The 21376-nt window shown below is 43.2% G+C and overlaps 2 protein-coding genes across 2 annotated transcripts; one reads left to right on the top strand and one right to left on the bottom strand.

Annotated features, from left to right (window-relative positions):
- Window positions 1-52: 52 nt before the first annotated feature.
- zbtb37 (zinc finger and BTB domain containing 37) lies at window positions 53-6787 on the top strand. The gene is made up of 4 exons (XM_042483811.2): window positions 53-194; window positions 1136-2079; window positions 2160-2259; window positions 3228-6787. The coding sequence occupies exons 2-4, from the start codon at window positions 1154-1156 to the stop codon at window positions 3741-3743; spliced, it is 1542 nt and encodes a 513-aa protein (XP_042339745.1). The 5' UTR covers window positions 53-194; window positions 1136-1153; the 3' UTR covers window positions 3744-6787.
- Window positions 6788-11532: 4745 nt separating this feature from the next.
- serpinc1 (serpin peptidase inhibitor, clade C (antithrombin), member 1) lies at window positions 11533-21169 on the bottom strand. The gene is made up of 8 exons (XM_088078215.1): window positions 21012-21169; window positions 17417-17783; window positions 16671-16886; window positions 16285-16422; window positions 15015-15233; window positions 14750-14924; window positions 13921-13985; window positions 11533-13412 (listed from the first exon to the last, which is right to left on the bottom strand). Exons 2-8 carry the CDS (start codon window positions 17780-17782, stop codon window positions 13236-13238), a joined length of 1356 nt encoding a protein of 451 aa, XP_087934341.1. The 5' UTR covers window position 17783; window positions 21012-21169; the 3' UTR covers window positions 11533-13235.
- Window positions 21170-21376: the final 207 nt, after the last annotated feature.

Genomic DNA, 21376 nt, shown 5'->3' with positions numbered 1-21376 from the left:
AGCTGCAGCCTGCCGGGCCGGGCCGGGCCGGGCCGAGCCGAGCCGAGCGGTCCTGAGCTGAGTCGGGCCGTGCCGAGAAGCCGAGCCGTGCCGTGGTCTCTCGCCCTGCTGACGATGCTCAGCTCGCTGCGGGACTGAAGTGTAACCACACCGCACCCTGAAACCAGAGCCCACCTCCTCCTGCCCCCCTTCAGGTGAGTTCAGCTGCACACCTGAGGGTCACCTCCTACCCTAAGGCGCACCGGGGTCCGGGTCCCGATCCGGGTCTTCATCTGGGTTACCTGTCAGGGTCTGTGAGGCGGATCCTCCATTTAAACCTGAACCAGATCACCTGACAGACCTCAGGTGTAGACCCTGACCACGTGACTCACCTGTCAGGAGGACGATGGTTTGTCTGTGAGAGGAGGGGGACTGCTGTCTGGATGTTAGTTCACAAAACTATTTAAAGGGGGGGAAAAAAAACAACATTTATATATACATATACATATATATATATATATATATATAATTCTACTTTTTTTTTTGACATGCAGCAAAGGGCCTTGAGTGGGAGTTGAACCTGAGGCAGCTGCCTCTTTATTCATGGGGTGTCTGCTTTATCCACTCAAGAGTTTTTTATGGAAAAAAAATCCCCAAAAATTATTAAATGAAAAAAAAAAGAAAAATGAAAAAAAACGTTTTTTATCAATGCAGTTGCCAAAAACAAAGATTCACCAAAACATTTTATGGGGAAAACAAAAATCACCAACAATTCCAAAAATGCACAAAACTTTAAAAGACAAAAAATTGTATTGTATGCCACTCCCCTAAAGTTAGAGAAAAACACGAGCTCCTCCCTAGTGCTTTAAAAACTATGTGACATGTCTTTCCGGTTTTGGCACCACTCCCTCCCCTCTCATACATAAAGAACTGTCCCTAAATTAAACCTAATTAATCTTTAAAGGTCCCATGTTTTGAAAGTCAGATTTCTGTGTCTGTTTCTGATGTAAAGCAGGTAAAGATAAGTTATAAAAACACTGAAAGTCCCAAACGCTCCTCAGAGAAAAGCTCACAGTCTGAACACACGTGAAGGTGGTCGTAACTCTGTGGCCACGCCCTCGGTCTGTGATATTACAGGTGTGTTGTGTCGTTGCAGCATCCCGCAGGCCGCAGCATGGAACGCTCCGGCAGCATCCAGCTGGACATACCGGACTTCAGTAACTCGGTTCTGTCCCACCTGAACCAGCTGCGCGTTCAGGGCCGTCTCTGCGACATCGTGGTCAACGTGCAGGGTCAGAGCTTCCGAGCGCACAAGGTGGTCCTTGCGGCCAGCTCACCGTACTTCCGGGACCACATGTCTCTGGGCCAGATGAGCACCGTGTCTCTGACGGTGATCCGCAACCCGTCGGTGTTCGAGCAGCTGCTGTCCTTCTGCTACACGGGCCGCCTCTGCCTGCAGCTCGCCGACATCATCAGCTACCTGACAGCCGCCAGCTTCCTGCAGATGCAGCACATCATTGACCGCTGCACGCAGATCCTGGAGGGCATCCACCTGAAGATCAGCCTGGCCGACCTTGACGAGGAGCCGCGGGATGACGAAATGGCGCGCGGCTCCCGTGGCGGCAGGACCCTGGAGGCTGTGGTGAGAGCGAGCGGTCATCACGCCGGCCTGCGGCTGCTCGGAGTGCGAGGAGGCGCCGAGGCATGCGAGGCAGTCAGCCCTGCCGAGGAGCCGCTCAGCCCGCCACCGACCGTGGAGCACAGCGGGCTGGAGGGGCCCGGAGTCGCCTCAGGCAGAGCAGGCAGAGAGCCCATCCTCCGCATCAACCGGGCGGGTCAGTGGTACGTGGAGACAAGCAGCGAGCCGGAGCGCAGCGGCAGCGCAGAGGACGGCGGCGGCATGGAGCGGGTCAGGATCAAGACGGAGAGGATGGAGGAGTGGATCGGAGCGGGGGAGCACCAGGAGGAGGGGGCGGCGGTGGAGGAGGGGACCACCGTGATGATTGACACGTCGGGACGCAGCACGCTGGTGTCGGGGCCGGTGGGAGCGCTGGCGACCCGGAGCGCCCAGCCATCGTCCAGCTTCAGCGAGACAGACAGGTGAGTCACGGCGCCACAGAGCACTGTCCTGACCGAGTCGTTCACCTGATGGTTCATGTGTTCATGTGTTCATGTGTCAGGTTCAGTCCCACCGGCAGCGTGGTCGTCCTGGCGGAGCGTCAGAGGGCGAAGAGCGAGTCTCCCAGCAGGGCTGACGAGCTGCGACAGCCGAGCTCTCAGGTAACCTCGGACACGCTGACAGGAAGCCGCTCAATCCCCATGTTGCTGTGGTTGTTTTACAGAACAGCGAGGTGTTCCCGCGAAGTAAACGGCCTAAAATATCCAAACTATCCTTTTAATGATCAGTGAAACCTCAGAGGACTCCGACAGCCCGCAGGGTTCGAAATAACCTTCAGATCTGTGAAAACAGAACAACTCCAACATGCACCTTCAGCTTCTCAGAGTGAGGAACCACGTCCACGTCAGCTTATATGACCCCAAAAACCTCAGAGAATCTGTGGTGGTCTGTGGACAGCGATACTCAACTTATGGCCTCAACTCAAATCTGGCCTGATTGCGTCCTGGGTGGCCCCCAAAACATTTTCTAATTGATGATAAAAATAAAGTGATTGACACTGGGAATTGTTTTTGTCCTTTTAGCATCCATAAGGTGCCGGAGTGCATAAAAAAAGCATAAAAACAGAGCCCCCACACCCCCCGACAGAGGTCCTGGCTAAGACCCTTATGTCCTAAAATCCTAGAAACATCCTTAAATCTCTGAAATATCCCAAAATCTTAAAAAAAAATTCTAAAATCCTAGAAATATCCTGTAATCCTGGAAATTTAATAAAAAAAAGAAAACCAAAAAGAAAAAGAATTCAAAGAAATGTACTAAAATCCCAGAAACATCCTAAAATTGAGAATCGTCGTGAAAATCCTAGAAATGTGCTGAAATCCTAGAACCATGTATGAAGATGTTGTGTGGGGCCCCTGGCCTTCTGTTATTTTGCAAAAGTGGCCCCCAAGCAAAGAAAGTTGAGTATCTGTACTTTGGACGAACCTTAAGATAATCCGAGTTTACAGTAGAACCTCCTGGAGGGTCCTAGGACGTCACGAGGAACCAGCCGAACCCTCGGCTCGTCCCTCCGCAGGTTATCGACCGTGGCGCCGTTTCTGGTTCTGTGTTAACGTTTGGTCTCATCCGTCAGGGGGAGGAGCACGCAGCGTTTGATATGGGCGGCTACGAGGACTACCTGAGGGAGCAGGTGGGCGACCGCTGGTTCCGCTACAATCCCCGGCTCACCTGCATCTACTGCTGCAAGTCCTTCAACCAGAAGGGCAGCCTGGACCGCCACATGCGCCTGCACATGGGCATCACGCCGTTCGTGTGCCGCATCTGCGGGAAGAAGTACACCCGAAAGGACCAGCTGGAGTACCACATCCGCAAGCACACGGGCAACAAGCCCTTCCACTGCCACGTCTGCGGCAAGAGTTTCCCCTTCCAGGCCATCCTCAACCAGCACTTCCGCAAGAACCACCCGGGCTGCGCCCCCCAGGAGGCCCACAGCGCCTCCCCCGAGACCACCACCGCCTCCGTCACCTCCAGGGGGGGGCCCAGCGACGACGCCTCCCCCAGCCAGGAGGAGCCCGAGGCCGGTGCCGGCGGCGGGGGCCAGTACGGCGAGGGCCCGCAGGCCTCGGTCTCCACCACGGGGCCCGACTGACCCCGCGAGGGGAGGGGAGGGGAGGGCAGGGGTCGGGGGGCGGTGCTCCGATCCTGGCGCACCTAAAGGCGCCAGGTGGCCTCAGAGTCCAGGCTGAGATTTTTCCGCTTTAAACCGCATCTACCTTCACTAACCAAACAGATCGAGATAAAATGAAGAAATGCCACACACTCCAACAACCTCATACACACCACCGCAACGCACCGCAGCGCACCGCGGCGCCGCGGCGTGGTCCTCGTTTGCCTCCGTTGGCTTTCTGTTACAGATTTCTACTTTTATATTTCCGGGTCCTACAGGTTCACACGCAGCGTCACAACAGTCTGTCGGAGGAAACTTTGCCAAACTACTCAGTGCCAGTTTCACTTTGAATCCTTCCTATTTGCCTTGAGACAATCCGAGCGGCGGGGTCGTAATAATCATCCCGCGCGCTCTTCAAAGTGCCGCGCCGGCATTCAAACGTTTAGTTGCACAAAAAGAAAAAAAAACACGACTGTTAAAGATCCGGTGTGATCACAGTTTCTCGTCCATCCAACATCTCTCTCATCAGACGTTTGGGAAGTTAACTCCTGCAGGGCTGCTGACAATTCCCCCAGGTCTCAAAGGGTTAAAGGGCAGCTCTGTAAAAGCAGACACCAGGCTCACTATTGCCAATTAGTCTGTTGATAAGTAGACAAATAATTTCATCTGTAAAATGTAAGAAGACACGTCTTCAGATGTGTTCTGATCAGCAGTGTCAAACCAAAGCAGATAAAGAGGATAAAGATGCCGGAACGACCAATTTTTCAACTTGGCTTCAAAATCACCAGAAATTAATAATTGTGATCAGAACAGTTTCTGATTTACACAAATTGATTAAATCAGTTTATTATTTCAGATTTAATAACTTTTGCTTTTTCTTGAGCACAGCTCTCAAAAGCATAAAATCAGTCACAGACTGTTGTCACATAACATAAATAGAATAAAAAGGAGCCGATTATTGACTGGAAATTCTCCAAAATATTCCAAAATATTCCATAATCAGTGAAACACACTGCTGGTTATAATCTGTATCTGTAAATGACTAGTGTAATTAATAATAGATATAGAAATCAGAGGATTAGGGACTGTTTGTGGGGGGGGGGTGCAATAAAGCGGGAAGCATGTCAAGTCATTTTTAAACCTTGGGGAGAGACTCGTGTCATTTCATGCCCAGCCCAAGAAAACGTGTTTGGAAGGCATATTTTCTTTAAAACAACAAAACAAACAAACAAATTGAAGAAAAATCTTTGACTAATTTTTGGCAATTTTTAAAAGAAAGACTGGCTGGTTTTTTTTCTGCACAATTTTTGGTGACTTTCTTTGAAAAAAAACCCATTTTGGCATCATGTGGGACGAACCCTTCCATCAACCCCCCCCCCCCACATAACCAAATCTGATCTTAAAATAGTGATATTTCATCCAAATCCCTTTATTCTGTGTCTCATTTAAAATGTGTCCAAAATTAAAGTGTGTGCATAAACTAACCGGCAGTATGACAGGAGTGGAAAACCACCGAGGCTCTTTTCAGCTTCAGGATTTCAGCTCTCGTGAAGTCATTTATGGGGGGGCAGGGTCGTACTTTTCCCCGAGTCTCAGGGAGAAAGATTTGGAGCTTCCTCTGATGATTAAAAAACAGTCCCAAACAGGAAACGTTTCCATCAAACTCATTTAAAAATGTCTCAGTTTGATCTAAAAAAAAAGATCATCACCAAATATTCTAAAAGGTTCCCTTACGTAACTGTTCCCGGAGCTTTTGACTGTATCTCATGGTCTTCTCCAGCGAATCACACCTGCTCAGGTGTCATCAGGTGACCTCAGCACAGGACTTTTGGTGACAGGTGGTCGTATGTGGTTGGACATTACAACCCTCGTTGATGCTCAAGGACGGTCCCCACAGCCCACTGTACCTCACCGCCTGCTCCACAAACCCGGAGGAAGACCATGGGATGCATCTGAAAGCTCCGTGAACAAACAGATAAAACCGGTCCGATAGAAAGGTGAAGAGCTGTGGTCACACTGGACGAGTTAATTTGGCTGTTAATTCGATGATAACAAAGTCTGGTAGGTTAGAAAGGACCATCCGGCAGCCTGTTGACTGAACGGACTCCCAGCAGGAAACCTGGACGGCGTCCAGCCTCAGATAAGCTACACAGCTCAGTTACCTCTCATCACTACGCAATACAGCTGCTGCACCGCACAGCACAGCACCACCGGGGGGCGCTCTGACCACTCACACAGAGCGCCCCGTCAGTCTTCTCAGATATTTTTATAAACAAGCATGTCTTTTATCGTTTCTTTGTTTTTCTTGGACACTTTTTTGCTCTGACAATGTGTGTGACGGACGACGTGTCGCGACCCAATCAGAAACTTCTGTTAGCGACGCGTTAAATCTGCTGCACGCCCACAAGTCAAAACCAAAACTGAGGAACAAAAGATAACTTTGGGTTCGGTCAGGGACAATAAACAGATAGCTAGCTTAAAACTGTTAAATGTGTTGTTATCAAAATTAAGACAAGTTACGCTAACTTTTGCTGTCAAGCTAACTAACATTTTGTTCACAATGCAATTTGTATTCCAGGAGTTTAGAGCTCAAACACTCAAACCTCCTTTAAAAAATGGCCAACAGTTGGAAGATAAACTGATTTTGACTTTAAGATTAAATTTCTATTAGCAGAAACACAGAAGGTTTACGATAGCTTGAAGGGCTAACTGTTTTCTCGCCCACACCTTATGTGCTTTTGTACAAATACACAGAAAATCAACAGTGTACAACTGCATGTTAGCTACTATGCTAACATTAGCTTTCAAGCTAACTCATTTTTTGCTTACTGATTATGTTAAAATAGTATTTCAGTGGTTCTTTTAAACCATGTATCTATAACAAACCAGTGAACTTTATTGCTAAGAGCGCTAATGTTTGTGTCCCAGTCAGCTACCTTTTAGTTTAGTTAGAGGATGTTGACATTTGTTAAGAAAATCAACATTAGCTTGCAAGTAAACCAAGTTTTGCTTTCTCTTTAAAAAAATGTGTTTTTCATTAACGCATGCTAATAGGCTAACTGTGAGCTAACCAGCTAACAGTCTGCTGTCATCAAACCTGGGTTAGTATTTGTTTTCTCAAAAAAATCAACGTTCGCTAACTCATTTTTTTTATCACTCGTTATACGTAGTAACACATTAGAATTCATTTAACACCACATATGTTCTTTGCTAAAAGAGTTAAAGTTTGGGAGCTGGCTAGATAATGTGAATTAATTATTTAATTGGCTTTATTTTTATTAAAGCAGACAAAAAATCAACAGCTGACAAGCTAACTCATTTTTGCTTACTCATCATGTACAGTGTATTATTGCTGCATTGAAGGGCATCTTGAAGCTCGTATTTATGAGATGTAAAGTTGTGTAGGCGACACAAAATCATGAAATCGAATCTTTCTGAAAACTTCCACGTATGAGGTTGTAAATCCCACAACAAAAGGGCGTTTATTTGGCCTTCTATCATATACACGGTAAACACAACCCCATTAGAGCGCAGCATCTATTTCATTTGTTCATGGTAACAGGCTAACTGTGAGCTAGTTAGCTAATATTGACTGTTTAATTTAAGTTAGTACTTATTTTCCCTAAACAGACTCAAAAATAAATCTTAGCTAGCTAACTCATTGTTCTCACAGCAAAATTAATTCCACCCCATAAGAGGTAAACTTTGTGAGCTAATAAAACCAACATCATTTTAGTTGGCTTCATTGTCCTGAGGCAGACACAAAAGATTGAAATTAGCTAAAAAGCTAACTAATGCTTTTGACTTGTCATTGTATTTATTTGTCAACTTTTTGGTTGCTGTTGATGAACATTATTCCTGAGAGAAATACACAGGCAATCATCAATCTATCAATTAAGCTAGGCGTTAGCTGTTATGCTAACATTAGCCTGCAAGTGAACAGATTTTCTGCTCACTCGTTGTGTCCAGTTGTTTTTTACTGGCTCTGAAATGTTAAATTTAATCCTCAGACCTCAACTTTTAAAAGCTAATGTGTGTAAGCAGTTACGCCAGCATTAGCTTGCCATCTAACTAATGTTTTTGCTTAGTCATTATGTCCTATTGTATTTTACTGGCTTTAATTAATCACAAACCTCCATTTTTAAAAGCTAATGTATGTGAGCCAATAAGCTAACATTGGTCTGCTGACATCTATTTAAAAGTGTTTAAAATCTGCAGAAAACTCAAGTGTTTTTACGATGGAAAGTGTTTTCACCGGATATGGGTTTATTTTCCTTTCAGTGGTAGGTCCAGGATATGTTTAGCCTAGCTTAGCACAAAGACTGGAAGCAGGTGGAAACTAGCCTAGCTCTATGCTGATATGTTGACTCAAATTCTCTGGCTAACGTTAGCTTGCTAGGTTGTTAGCTTCTCCAGAGTAGCATTCTTACTCGTTCTACTCGTATTTTTACTGCAACCTGCCTCTTCTGTACCGAGTACCGTTGCAGACGTGCAGCAGAGTTAACGCGTCGTCACGGCAGACGGTTCAGACGGGGTGATTGATCGGGTAACGACGGGTTGAGGACCCCGTCAGACCAGATGGATGTAGGAGCCAGGCCTCGGAGCTGGACTAAAACTAAACCAGTTCACCTGCCGGGCGGTGGGAGCAGGACGGACCACCTGGCAGCCAAAGGAAAGACGAGGTGGCCGCTTTGGCCCTCCAAAACAACTTCAGCACTTATCAGAGAGACACGGGATCAAAAACAGACTTTTTATATAAACTGAACAATATAAAAATCACATATTATCAGACATATTTAAACTACTAAGAGGGTTTTTTTTTTTGCATATGAATAATGTAAGTAAGCTAGGAGTTAAGATGTTAGGTAGGTAGGCAGGTAGCACACGGATCGGCTGTTACTGTTTTTCTACGGAGCTGTGAATCAGATTCTCAGTGGACGGTAAATTTTTTATGCAAGTGAAGCCAGCGGCTCTGTCCTCACTCCGGCCGGCTGGACTCAAGAGTCCCGACAAGATCCCGCCGTTGCCGCCGCCGCCGCCGCAACCACTCTTCAGGCTAAACCAGGAACTATCAGGTATACAGACTCTTTCTTTTGTTCAGTGAATCGGACGTTTACCTTTCCCTACGTAGCAGAATGCTAACAGCTAAACCTCAGTGCGAGCTACATGTCGCAGAAATCAAACTCACCTGTAAATAATCTCAACAGCAGCAGGTAACAATCCCTGCGAGTCACTGCAGAGGGCACAAAAAACAGGGCTGGGCAACATGGGACAAAAACCAGCAACCACGAGGCCTCTACAATGCACCCCACAACACAAAATACTGCTCTCTGATTGGCTGGCAGATATTCACTGAAATTCTACCTGGAAGTTTTTTGGAAAAGTCAGGCAATTTGGTTTCATCAGTCTGTATAATGTGCGATGTGTTCAAGGACTGTTGGAAATGTGAAAATCCGACAATAACCTCTGTTATTACACTTTCAGGCTGTGATAACATTTTTCTTTGAAAACTGTCAAATTTGTTTGAAGAAAAAATATCCCACAATTGGTTTCTTTAAATGGCAAAAAAAAACAAGGGAAAAAACATCCTGTTTATAACTACAAAGACAGATGTAGTTTGCTGTTCACATAAACACGTCAAAACCCCACAAACCCCATCCACATTTAGAAATCTCACACATGTAGAGATAATAATTGAAGTATTTCATCTCTACACAAGGCAACTGTAAAATTTGCACATCGTGATTTCTACAGAAAATATGCCATTTACAAAGTTTAGGAAATATCTGATCATGCTATGCTAACAGGCGTTATTAGCGTAATATTTAGTAACTGAGGGTTTACAGCAAAGTTACACAGGTCAGATATTTCATTGTACTTTTACTCTATAATGTAAGTGAGTCATTAGCTCACTGAGCTCATGTTAGCAGTAATAAATCATCTCTGTGCACGAACTAGAAACACTTTGGTTAAAAACGGGCAAAGGTGCAACATGTTCCTGGTTTAGTTTTTTTTCCCAAATTATTCATATATACATATATATATATATATATATATATTAACCAACTTATTTTCTTTCTTAATTTGACCATCAGCCAAACGTCAGGAATATCTCATCACATGCAAAACAGAAAATAAGGATGATCTAATTCGACATGAAAAACTGGGCCTCAAACATCGAAGTTTATTAAAGAACTTGTTGTGAATTTATCGCTGCATTTGAACGATTTAGCTGCTTATATTCAAACACTAAACTTAAAAAAAAGAAAATTGTGAAGCGGATTTCTCGTCACAGGATTTGAGAAATCACGGCAGAAATCTGGCTTTGTACTCGTGAGTTTATCAGGATTCACTAAATTCAAACAGGAATCCTGAAACCTGATTTTCACGAGTTCTGAAGTGAAACGTGGACGTGTTGCCCAGCTCTGAAAGCAACGCTTCGACAGACTGAACTAGGTCGGTTAGTTTGGTCACCAGTAATTTCTGAATGCTCCCTGTCATGTTACAAACCTCCTAAACCAGTCTGAACTGGTCCGGTCCGGTCCGGTCCGGTCCTCAGTACTCTGTCTCGTCTCTCTGCACTGACTGTAGCTTTTTGTTTTCATTTCAAGCCAGTTCAACTCAAACAAACGCTGCTTCCAGAGCAGCCGGTCTGCTCCGGTCTGTTCTGGTCCGGTTCTGCCGGAGGAACCTAGAAAGACGGAAAAGTCGCATCCAAGTTTGTTTTTTTTAACCTGAACACAATTACTGTGAACCAAAGACTGTTCCCTTTATCAGGTTCAAAAACTGAAATCAGATGAATTATCAACAGGAAAATGTGACGACAGACCTGAAAAAACCTCTGAAGTTCTTCAGACGTCATCAGACAGGGTTCATACAGTCATTCAAAACATTTGCAAATAGCAAAGTTTTTGAAAACTGAATATGCCTTGAAAGTTTTGGAAATGTCATGGAATTTAGTTTCACAAACCTGTATAACACATGTCCAAGGTCTATTGGGACTTTGAGAATCCAACGATAATTTCTGTTCGACATGTTTTCTTTAAAAATCATCAAACGTTTCTCAAGATAAAATATATCCCCCATTTTTTCTTTAAAATGAGTTTTAAAAGCTAACATTTTTGATGAACCAGAATAAAATGAATTTAAAAAAGCAGTTATATAGCAACGAAAAGAGCCGATAAGGAGCAGCACTTGTTGTTTCAGAGAAAGTTTGGTCATTCAGATTTGTGCTGGTAAAAACGTGTATGAACCCTGTCAGATTCAGCTCCTCAGTGTTTACTCTGACATCTTTGACAAGATTTGGAATTCACAATCAAACTGAATCTAAAAGTTTAGACAAACTGCGGATTTAAACGAACTCACCGCTGAGAATCCGACTTTTCCTCCTCGATGTTTCTTCAGCTCATTTGTTTCATCCTCAGCCAAACTGTGAAAACAGCTCAACCTCAAACTCATCATCATCATCATCATCATCATCATCATCGTCGTCGTCGTCAGTTTCTGGTCTCTACGGAGTCGGAGTCGCTCAGGACTCGGCTCATCCTCTCACAAACGTTTTCATGTTTCTAAGCTTCTGGCTTTTTATTTTGTACTTTTAACTGTGTGAATCAAATGTTTATGATATGAATATCCAGTTACCTTGACCACAACATGCCTAATTATAAATCAAATCATTTAGATATATTCACTTAATGAGATTACTCTTTACTGTTGATTCCTCAAAATATATCCTAATATATCAAAGCAGAAAATGAGTCAAAGAAAAACATTTAGTAAATTAACTTTTAATACTGTACATTTTTTAAGGAGGAGGTACTTAACACGTTCTGTGGTGGAGAACCTGAAAGGTTTTATGTGAAGATCTTTTCTGTTGCATGTCTCTGTTTCTAAAACATTTTGGTGGAGGGGGTGGGGAGGGAGGGAGGGGCGAGGCCAAAGGTCGATTATTAGTTTAGAAAAATGTGAAGAAGCTTCTTTCACCATGACCACTAGATCACTCACAGGTCGCATCTCCTCCAGAGGAAATAAAGCACTTTAAGTGTCGACCGCCACCGACTCGCCTCTTTCTTTACCGACACCATTATTACCCACAATTCACCACAAACACTGGTCAGGTGGTGACGTATACTCGGACATACAGAGTTTCCCACGATAACACATAGACTGTTGAAAAGGTTTAAAGTGTTGGCTAAAACAAATGGATAAACGGATGAAACTGTTGAGATAAACAGTTAGCCAACGTTAAACTACAAACCGTAAAAATACCTACATTTTAGAGATAGTCTACAGTCTAAGTAGTTTGGTAAGGATAACAGATAAATGGGCGTGATAACTAAAAATGACAGCTGAAGTAGTTAGCTAAAAGTAACGGATAAATGATTAAAATAGTTAAGGTAAGTTGAAACTGTTAGCTAGTAACAGAGAAAACTGTTGATAAAGTGTTGGCTAAAAGAAACTGCTGATTGGTTAAAACCATTAGCTAAAAGGAATGGATACACAGATGAAATAGTTATCTAGATGTTATGGATAAACAGTTAAACTAGTTAGCTGAAAGTTAAGCTATGAAAAGTAAATGTAACAGATAAACAGTCTAAATAGTCTGGTATTGGGAACAGAAAATTGGTTGAGCTAGCTAAAAGTAACAGATAAATGGTTGAGATAGTTATTCTTAAAGTAATGGACAAGTAGTTGAACGTGTTAGCTAAGTGTCCCGGATAAACAGATAAAATTCCTCCTTAAAAGTAGCAAAAAAATGTCTGAAACTGTTGGCTAACAGTAACGAATAAACTCTGAAATAGTTTGCTAAATTAACAGATCAGTGGTTAAAATAGTAAATAGTTAAAAATGATGGATGAACAACTGAAATAGCTAAAAAACTGGAAGCTAAAAGCAATGGAAAAAATTGTATGTTAGTTTTAGCCAACTATGTTAACTTTAAAGTGGAAATAGTTAGCTAAAAGTACCATAAACAGTTAACATACCAAAATGGAATGGATAAACGGTTGAAACCGTTAGCTTAAAGCAATGGATAAACGGTTGAAACTGTTAGCTTAAAGTAGTGAATAAACAGTAAAAGTAAAGTAAGATAAACGCTTGAAATAGTTAAAAGTACTGAAAGGTTAAAATGGTAAGCTAAAAGTTGTGGATTAGCATAAGTTAAAAATACATTAGTTTGTTCTACAAAATTGATTCTGTAAAAGCCATTAAACGTATTTAAGCTCAATAGTACGGTCTCAGTATAGTAGCGTGCGGGTCACCGGAGGATACCATCAACATCCAGTAATTATAACTTGTTTCTGCTGATTAAACAGCCAGATGTCAAGATGCTGATCAAAAACACGAAAGAAGAGAAAAAGTTCTGTTGATTAGTTTACATTGTCATGCCTAACTGTGTTGTTACAAAGGAAAAAATGTGGATTTGGTTTTTAGTATTTTCCAGATTGTGATATTAAAGCGCCAGCCGGAGAGGTTTTATTGGTTGCAGGGGTCGGCCACCCTGGCGGTGAACAGCATGGCGTTGATGGTCGATTCTCTGATGAGCAGCAGAAACGGTCTATTGGCTATAAAAATCTCCCGATTTAAGTTGATGGAGCGTCCGATGGCCACCACGGCGGTGGCTGCCGCCGCCTCGCTGCCCTCCTCGTTCACCTGCAAACCACAAGAAAACAAAAATAAAACAGGTTAAATCAAGATCAAGTCTGATCCGACTCTGGATCGGGGTCAGAGTCCTCAGTGCATTTTCTGGGATCTTTAGAGGGTTTTAATGTACAAACATCAGCCAAAAATGTACTTTGTACTGTACAATTCAAAACAGAAAAGAACAAAAGCTTTAGAACACTTTGAGAATGTTTATATTCATCCAGTGTTTTTAGAAGCCTACATTTAAATTTGAATCTGTTAGGGTGATTTAAAATAGGTTTTATTTTAGTAACATTAACCCCCAGACTTGTATTCAACATGTGGAAGGCTTTTAAACAGCTTTTGGACCTTCTGGATAAATACACAGAAACCATAAGTGGCAGCTTCATCACATGAAGGTCCAGGGTTTAAAATCAGCATCAGTACTAAAATACTAAAGTATTTAGTAAAGTACTAACATCAGCACCCTTTCACCTCTTTAGGTAACTCTGTATGAGTGACGTCTGCAGTAACTGACCTCCAGGAAGGCTTTATGGAAGGCGTCCGAGATGTGGAGACCATCACCGTCGTCCTCCAACATCCCTGAAACATTCAGACTTTATTCATCACTGAGAAGACCGTCGGTGTCACTTCATGCTACTTTAACAGGTGTAATCAATATAGAAATAAACACAGCTCAGAATCAGATTTATTAGCAAGAATTTGGTTTGGGTTTTTTGTTGCTCTTTATGTATTTAACAGAGTAAACATAAAGCTAAAAAATAGAACAAATCTGAACAAATAATAAATCTGTAAGATGAAGAGAGAGTAAACCATGAGAGCTGTCACACCACATTCACCAGAGATCCTGAGCAGCCCAAACTCATTTTAGTTCCCAACCACCCACGATCTTTGTGGTTCCCTGACATGGTACATTTAGTTCCCAAATGCCTAGCACTCATTTTAGTTTTTAAATTTCTCATGAGTTAGTTCAGCAGCGCAGCAGTAATTTTACTGTTGAAACATCCCATGCTCATTTTAGTTCCCAAGAATCCTGCATTCCTTTAGTTTTTAAACGCTCATGCTCATTTTAGTTCCCAAATGGCCCGCACTCATTTTGGTTCTCAGGCTCATTTTCAGTTATCAGATTACTTTTACTTGGCGAACATCTCACGTCGTCAGCAGCAGGTGTTCTAATAAAACTGACCTCCATCACCTCTGCAGACACACTAAATCACCTGGAGAACGACCTCGCAAACACACCTGAACTGACCCATCGATGAAAAGCTGATGGTCCACCTGAGATCACAGATGTGTGGACACCTGATAAAGCTCCAGGTGTGTCCTGAGTGTCCCCGCCCCCTTACCTGGCAGACTGGCCTTGTCTGAGCTGAACAGGTCGGTCAGTCCCATGGCCTGCAGCTTCTCCTTCAGACTGAAGCTGTCCTCCACCCTGAAGCGAGGGACGTTGACGGCGACGGTGGTCTCCTTCATCTCATCCAGCCAACTGGTCAGTTTCTCCAGGTCCAGACTCTCCTCCACCTGTCAACACACCAACACAACACACTGAAACACACACCAAACACACTTTAACACACCTGTGAGGAGAGGACAGGTGGTGGTCAGGGTTACCTTACTGAGCGTGGTGTCTCTGCTCGGCAGGATGATCACCATGGTGATGTCGTCTCCGCGGTAAGGCATCTCCAGCAGCTGCACGTGGTCGTCGGGGAAGTGCCTGTACTTGAACTTGGTCTCCTGGTACATCATGTTGACCGAGCAGGTCCTACTGCTGCTGACGTGGAAGTCCGAGACGTACACGTTGTCTTTGTCAAACTTGTTCTTCCACTGGCCCTGAGACGAGAGACGAGTGGACGTCAGCAGGGGTTCAAACAGTTACTCATTGTCTGCCCTGCTGGAGGACTGAGATTTGTGCAGCGACACCGAGGCTCATTTTAGAGAAGAAGTTCTCTTTATCTGCAGACGACGTCCGGTTTTATGTCCTCAGCAGAACATCAGGCAGGAAAATAAATCTACATACAGTGAGCCGCTTCACTCTGTTCACACCTGAGCAGCACCAGAGTCTGATTATATGGAGTCAATAAGATACAGAACATTTCCCCACTTTCTAATGCAGAGATACTCAACTAATGAGTATCCCATTTTCTAATTCACAATAAAAATAAAGTGACTGACTGTGAATTGTTTTTGTACTTTCAGTACCCATGAGGTGCCAGAGTGCAGAAAACAGCATCAAAATAGATTGTTGATCAAAAAAAAGGCCAGTGGAGGATCCCCCACAGCCCCCGACAGGTCCTAGCTAAGACCCTAATGTCCTAAAATACTAGAAATGTCCCAAATGTACGGAAATCACAAAAATCCCAGCAATATCCTCAAATCCTAGAAACCTCCTAATAATCCTAGAAACGTCCTAAAAACATATGAAAATCCCCAAAATCCTGGCAATGTTTAAAAATCCTAGAATCCTATTAAATTTACCCAAATCAGAGAAACATCCTTAAATCCTGTAACTATGCTAAAGTCCTTGAGATGTCCTAAAATTCTAAAAACTTCCTAAAATCTTGGAAACCCATCTGGGGCCGTTGCGACTGGCCCCTGGAGAGATGACAAAAATCACTTTATCAGACTTTAGCTAAACAGGTGAATTTATTGAGCTGTAAATTTTAGAGCTGGACTACTGAGAACCGATTACCGTAAAATTTGGGTACCTGAGAGCTCATCTGGGTGACCATGCTGAGTTCAGACAGGAAGTGGAAGCTCCACCGCCGTCTGGTCTGTTTTTTATTTGATCTTCTCGTCAAGCGTCTCTGCTGTTTGTGTTTTTAAAATCCGTTCTTTATCTGCATGTTAGTCTAAACAGAGAGGGAGCCAGACGGGCACACACCTTGAAGTAGATGGTGTTGACGAGGACAAGGACAGTGTTTGAGTCCAGCACCCCGGCGGGCAGCGTGTCCTGGATCAGGTTCTCCGTCTTATTGGAGATCCAGTTGTTGATGGTGACCCGGGCCTTCTCTGGGTTCTCCTGCAGAACAGCACCACCATTATTGCTTACACTATACCTGACTGGTGATGGACTCATGTTGGACTGGTGTTGGACTGGTGTTGGACTGGTGTTGGACTGGTGTTGGACTGGTGTTGGACTGGTGATGGACTGGTGTTGGACTGGTGATGGACTGGTGTTGGACTGGTGATGGACTGGTGTTGGACTGGTGATGGACTGGTGTTGGACTGGTGATGGACTGGTGTTGGACTGGTGTCGGAGCAGGTTACCTTGAAGTTGAGTGGCAGCAGTTTGGCGCCGTACACGGTCTCGCTGATGTTCTGGTACGTCTCGTTGAAGATCAGAGACTTATCCCCGAACAGGCGGTTAGCAGAGATCAGCGCGGTGGTCTCGTCCTTCTTCCGGTACAGACGACAGTTGAGTTTGGCGAAGAAGAAGTGGACCTGATCTGATGTCTTCTCTTTGATGGTGTCGAATTCAAACACCTGCAGGCAGAGACATGCAGAGAGCGCCTGTCAGTCACTTTCTTTATATATATATATATTTTTTTTTCTTTTTGACAAATTGTTTTTCTAAATATTTTTGAGATTTCTAAAGAAAATATATTGGTGGATTTTTCTCACATTTTGGTGACATTTGGGAATTTTTTAAAGAAAAAATGTTTTTTTTTTCTTTTTAAAAAAATAAATGTATCAATTTAAAAAATCAATTTAGTCACGTGTCATAAAAAATGTGTCCAGAGAGACAGTGTTTGCAGGAACTAACCAGCAGCACAAGTGAAACACCAACAAGGCTTTTTTCACTCCAGGATTTCAGCTTCAACTTTCAAACATCAAAAGGTCAATTTTTGATGTAACAACAGAACAGTCCCTTTATGAATAACCGTAATAAAATAATTGTGATAGTTGCAGCAGGCTTATTATCATTGCTAGTACTACTATTGTTATTATTATTAATAATAACAACGATGATAATATTAATCATGATAATAATAATAATAGAAATAAGCACCGACCCTCATGATCTGCTGCAGCGTCTGGTTGCAGGCTCCCAGTTTGGTCATGGCGAATGCGGTGGAGATGCTGATGGGGGACATGAAGATGTTGGCGTCGGACGTCTTGGTGGCGGCCAGTTGTTTGTACAGCGACAGGGCGAAGCGGCTGTTGGCCTTGGACAGCTCCCACACTCTGGGGTTGGTGGACTCGGGGACGGGCTCGGGCTCCGGGGTGGGGCCCTCGGGGCCCTCGGGGTCGGGGCTGCGGTAGATGCAGCGTGGCTCCAGGGCGAGGTCTTTGGGCTTGGCGCTGCAGATGTCAGGATGGGCAGCGAGGGAGACAAGCGGCAGCAAAGCCAGAACCAACAGCCTATCAGCAGCCCTCATTCTGCGGAGAGGGAGCCAATCAGAGGTCAGTTTGATTTCTGTTAAAGCGCATCGCCGCCATCACTGCGTCACCTCTCACCTGACTGAAGCAGCCGCATCATGAAATACTGATTTACTGTTTGATTTTAATTTGCTGCTCACGTGACAACCTTAACGGCATTGGTAACATTAAATCACACGCAGATGTGAACTGTGATTTATGACATCTGTCACTCGTCTGTCCGTCCGGAGGAGCGGCCCGCCCCCCAGGCGCTCTGCCCGTTACAGGTGTTTTAGGGAGTTTCTCCTCAGGTGAGGTGAGGGTCTGAGGTCAGAGGGACGTCGTCTGCTGTTACGCCCCCCCTCTGAGGAGAACCGTGATAACGGGCTTCATAAATAAAGTGACTGCATGTCAAACATGACGGCGTTTCTCAGACGGCTGCGTTTCGCCAGGAGATTATTGATCGGATTATTGATCAGCGTCGACTTTTAGTCAGAACAGATTCACAGAAAAGTTTCTTCAGTTTGATTCCAAAAACTGGAAAACATCAATACTCTAACTCAAATACACCCACACAGTAACACACACACACACACACACACACACACACACAGAAACACACACACACACACACACACACACACACACACACCGTAACACACACACACACACACACAGTAACACACACACACACACACACACACACACACACACACACACACACACACACACACACACACACACACACACACACACACACACACACACACACACAGTAACACACACACACACACACACACACACACACACACACACACACACACACACACACACACACACACACACACACACACACACACACACACACACACACACACACACACACCGTAACACACACACACACACACACACACACACACACACACACACACACACACACACACACACACACACACACACACACACACACACACACACACACACACACACACACACACACACACACACACACACACACACACACACACACACACACAGTAACACACACACACACACACACACACACACACACACACACACACACACATACACACACACACACACACACACACAGTAACACACACACACACACACACAGACACACACACACACACACACACACACACACACACACACACACTAACACACACACACACACACACACACACACACACAGTAACACACACACACACACACACACACACACACACACACACACACACACACACACACAGTAACACACACACACACACACACACACACACACACACACACACACACACACACACACACACACACACACACACACACACAGTAACACACACACACACACACACACACACACACACAGTAACACACACACACATACACACTTGTTGATTTTTGACATGTTTGGTTTGAGTTTTTTTTCGTGTTTAATCCGGTAACCTCTCAGACCAAAGGGAAAAAAAAACAAAACGAGGAACTTAAGAAATGTATAAATGAAAAGTAAATAAACAGAATTTAAAGATGAGCTGGCGGGTGCAGATGTGATCATTAAACGAGGGGAAAATGTCCAGAAATCTAGATTCATAATTGTCTTTATCAGAACTTTTGTAAAATGTTGCAGTAAAGAGAAAAGCAGCACTTTCTTAGGGACATTTTCTTGTTTTGTTGTTGGTTTGACCGCTCCTTCCTAGTTTTTTTTTTTGCTTATTTCAGTTAATTTTCTTGTAACTTTTTACTGATTTCTTGCTCATTTTTGGGCCGATTTTTGTGAGGTTGCTCGCTGCCCCCTTTCCACGTTTTCAAAGAAATCAAGCCAATTTACTTGGGTTTCAAAGGGTTAAATGATGACTAAAGTCCATCACGTTAAACTTTAAAATTAGAGTTTAGAAGTAAAATGAAATGTCTAAATATGAAACCATTAAATTCAGACTTTACAGATTAAACACGTTTTTAAACATTAATTACAAAGAGCAGATGAAATGAAACCAACACTGAAAATTCAATCTGAAGAAAAAGTGTTTTTGTTTTCTGACTGAAGAATTGAGTCAGAATTCCTAAACTTCTGCGTGACTTTACAAGGACTCATAATAATAATAATAACGATAATAATAATAACAACAACAACAATAATTATAATAATATTGACAATAACAACAATAATGATGACGATGATAATAATAATAATAATAATAATAATAATAATAATAATAATCCCCACCGGTGGAGTGTTTTTCAGACACATCACATTTAAAGTCGGTCAGAGCAGCGTCACACGAACAGCTTCACTCAGTGTTTCATCCACACAAGATCACTCTCAGAAATAAATTCAATGACTTTTCCAGGTTTTCCATGACAGTAAGAACTCAATCTAATCAACATAAAAACTATTAACTCTGAATTTAGAGAATAAAAACAAAAATATTAACCCTTCAAAACCTGAGCAAATTAGCTTGATGGAAAGAAGGCAATGAGCGACTTAACAAAAACGTACCCAAAATTAGTACGAAATTAGTAAAAAGTTAGAAGGAAATTAGCTGAAAATTATCGCAAAACAGTAAAAGAGCAAAACTCAGAAATGACCAGAAAAAGTGCAAAAGAAAATCAAATAAATAAATACAGTTTTTTTCTTGTAACCTAAATTAAAATAGAAAGTTATAATAGCATTTCATTTTGTTTTCTTGATATTTTACTTGTTATTTGGTAATTTTCTAAATATTTTCTTTCTCTTTTAGATCATTTTCAGGTCGTTTTCATGTTTTGGAAAGAAATCAAAGCAGTTTGCTCATAGTTCATGTCTTAAAGCTTTAATCACTTTGTGTATGAAAGCAACACGAGAGAGGTGACGTTGACCCACGTTTCAAAGGGTTAACATAAAAATCAGACTCACAGACTTTAAAACATTTTTTCCTGTTAAACGTATAAAAAACAGCAAATAAAACTATATATAACGACTAAAAAGTGTTTTTGTCTTCTGACTTTATTCTAAAGATTACTGACTTTTTCTCCAAACTCTGATTTTATTGTATTTTATGTGCAACTTTAAATGTTTTTATACTGAAAACACAAGAAGAAAATACGACCATAAACATTTAAAAAATCTGAATTCCAGCCTGTTGAGTGTTAGTGGAAAAAGTGACACACACACACACACACACACACACACACACACACACACACACACACACACACACACACAGAAGGTTGATGAGATGAGTGTCTTACCTGAGCAGGTAGACAGTGGAGCGTTCAGACGGTCAGACGACGGCGTGCAGACTGAGCTGGTCTCAGGTCAGCGTCCCGCAGAGCGACCAAACACGGCAGAGACCTTTGAGACATTGATCCCTGTTGGTCAACAGCTCGCAGCTCCCGCAAACATCCAGAGCTGGACCAGCCGCCAGCGGCGATCACCGATCAATAACTGTGAACACAAACAACACACTCCACTGAAAATACACACATTCAGCTCAGAGTCAGAGCGACTCAGCAGACGCACGAGGATTCAGGAAAATATCGTCTTTCACTCACCTCTCAGAGTTAAAGCTCAGTTTTCACAGAAACGTTAAAATGTTAACATTCATCATGTCCAG

The sequence above is a fragment of the Plectropomus leopardus genome, chromosome 5, assembly GCF_026936395.1.
Source record: "Plectropomus leopardus strain MGB_pleo_1.0 chromosome 5, ASM2693639v1, whole genome shotgun sequence".
NCBI classification, from domain to species: domain Eukaryota; kingdom Metazoa; phylum Chordata; class Actinopteri; order Perciformes; family Serranidae; genus Plectropomus; species Plectropomus leopardus.
The sequence above is the reverse complement of the archived record's forward strand: the minus strand, read 5'-3'. Positions and strand labels throughout refer to the sequence as shown.

Excerpts from the sequence above, each read along its gene's own strand:
- zbtb37 (XM_042483811.2), top strand. The coding sequence starts at position 1,154 with ATGGAACGCTCCGGCAGCATCCAGCTGGACATACCGGACTTCAGTAAC. Across the intron at positions 2,080-2,159 it reads AGCTTCAGCGAGACAGACAG|GTTCAGTCCCACCGGCAGCG; the intron begins GTGAGTCACGGC and ends TTCATGTGTCAG. Across the intron at positions 2,260-3,227 it reads TGCGACAGCCGAGCTCTCAG|GGGGAGGAGCACGCAGCGTT; the intron begins GTAACCTCGGAC and ends CTCATCCGTCAG.
- serpinc1 (XM_088078215.1), bottom strand. The coding sequence starts at position 17,782 with ATGAGGGCTGCTGATAGGCTGTTGGTTCTGGCTTTGCTGCCGCTTGTC. Across the intron at positions 16,423-16,670 it reads TGCTGCCACTCAACTTCAAG|GAGAACCCAGAGAAGGCCCG; the intron begins GTAACCTGCTCC and ends GCTGTTCTGCAG. Across the intron at positions 13,413-13,920 it reads TCCATAAAGCCTTCCTGGAG|GTGAACGAGGAGGGCAGCGA; the intron begins GTCAGTTACTGC and ends TGTGGTTTGCAG.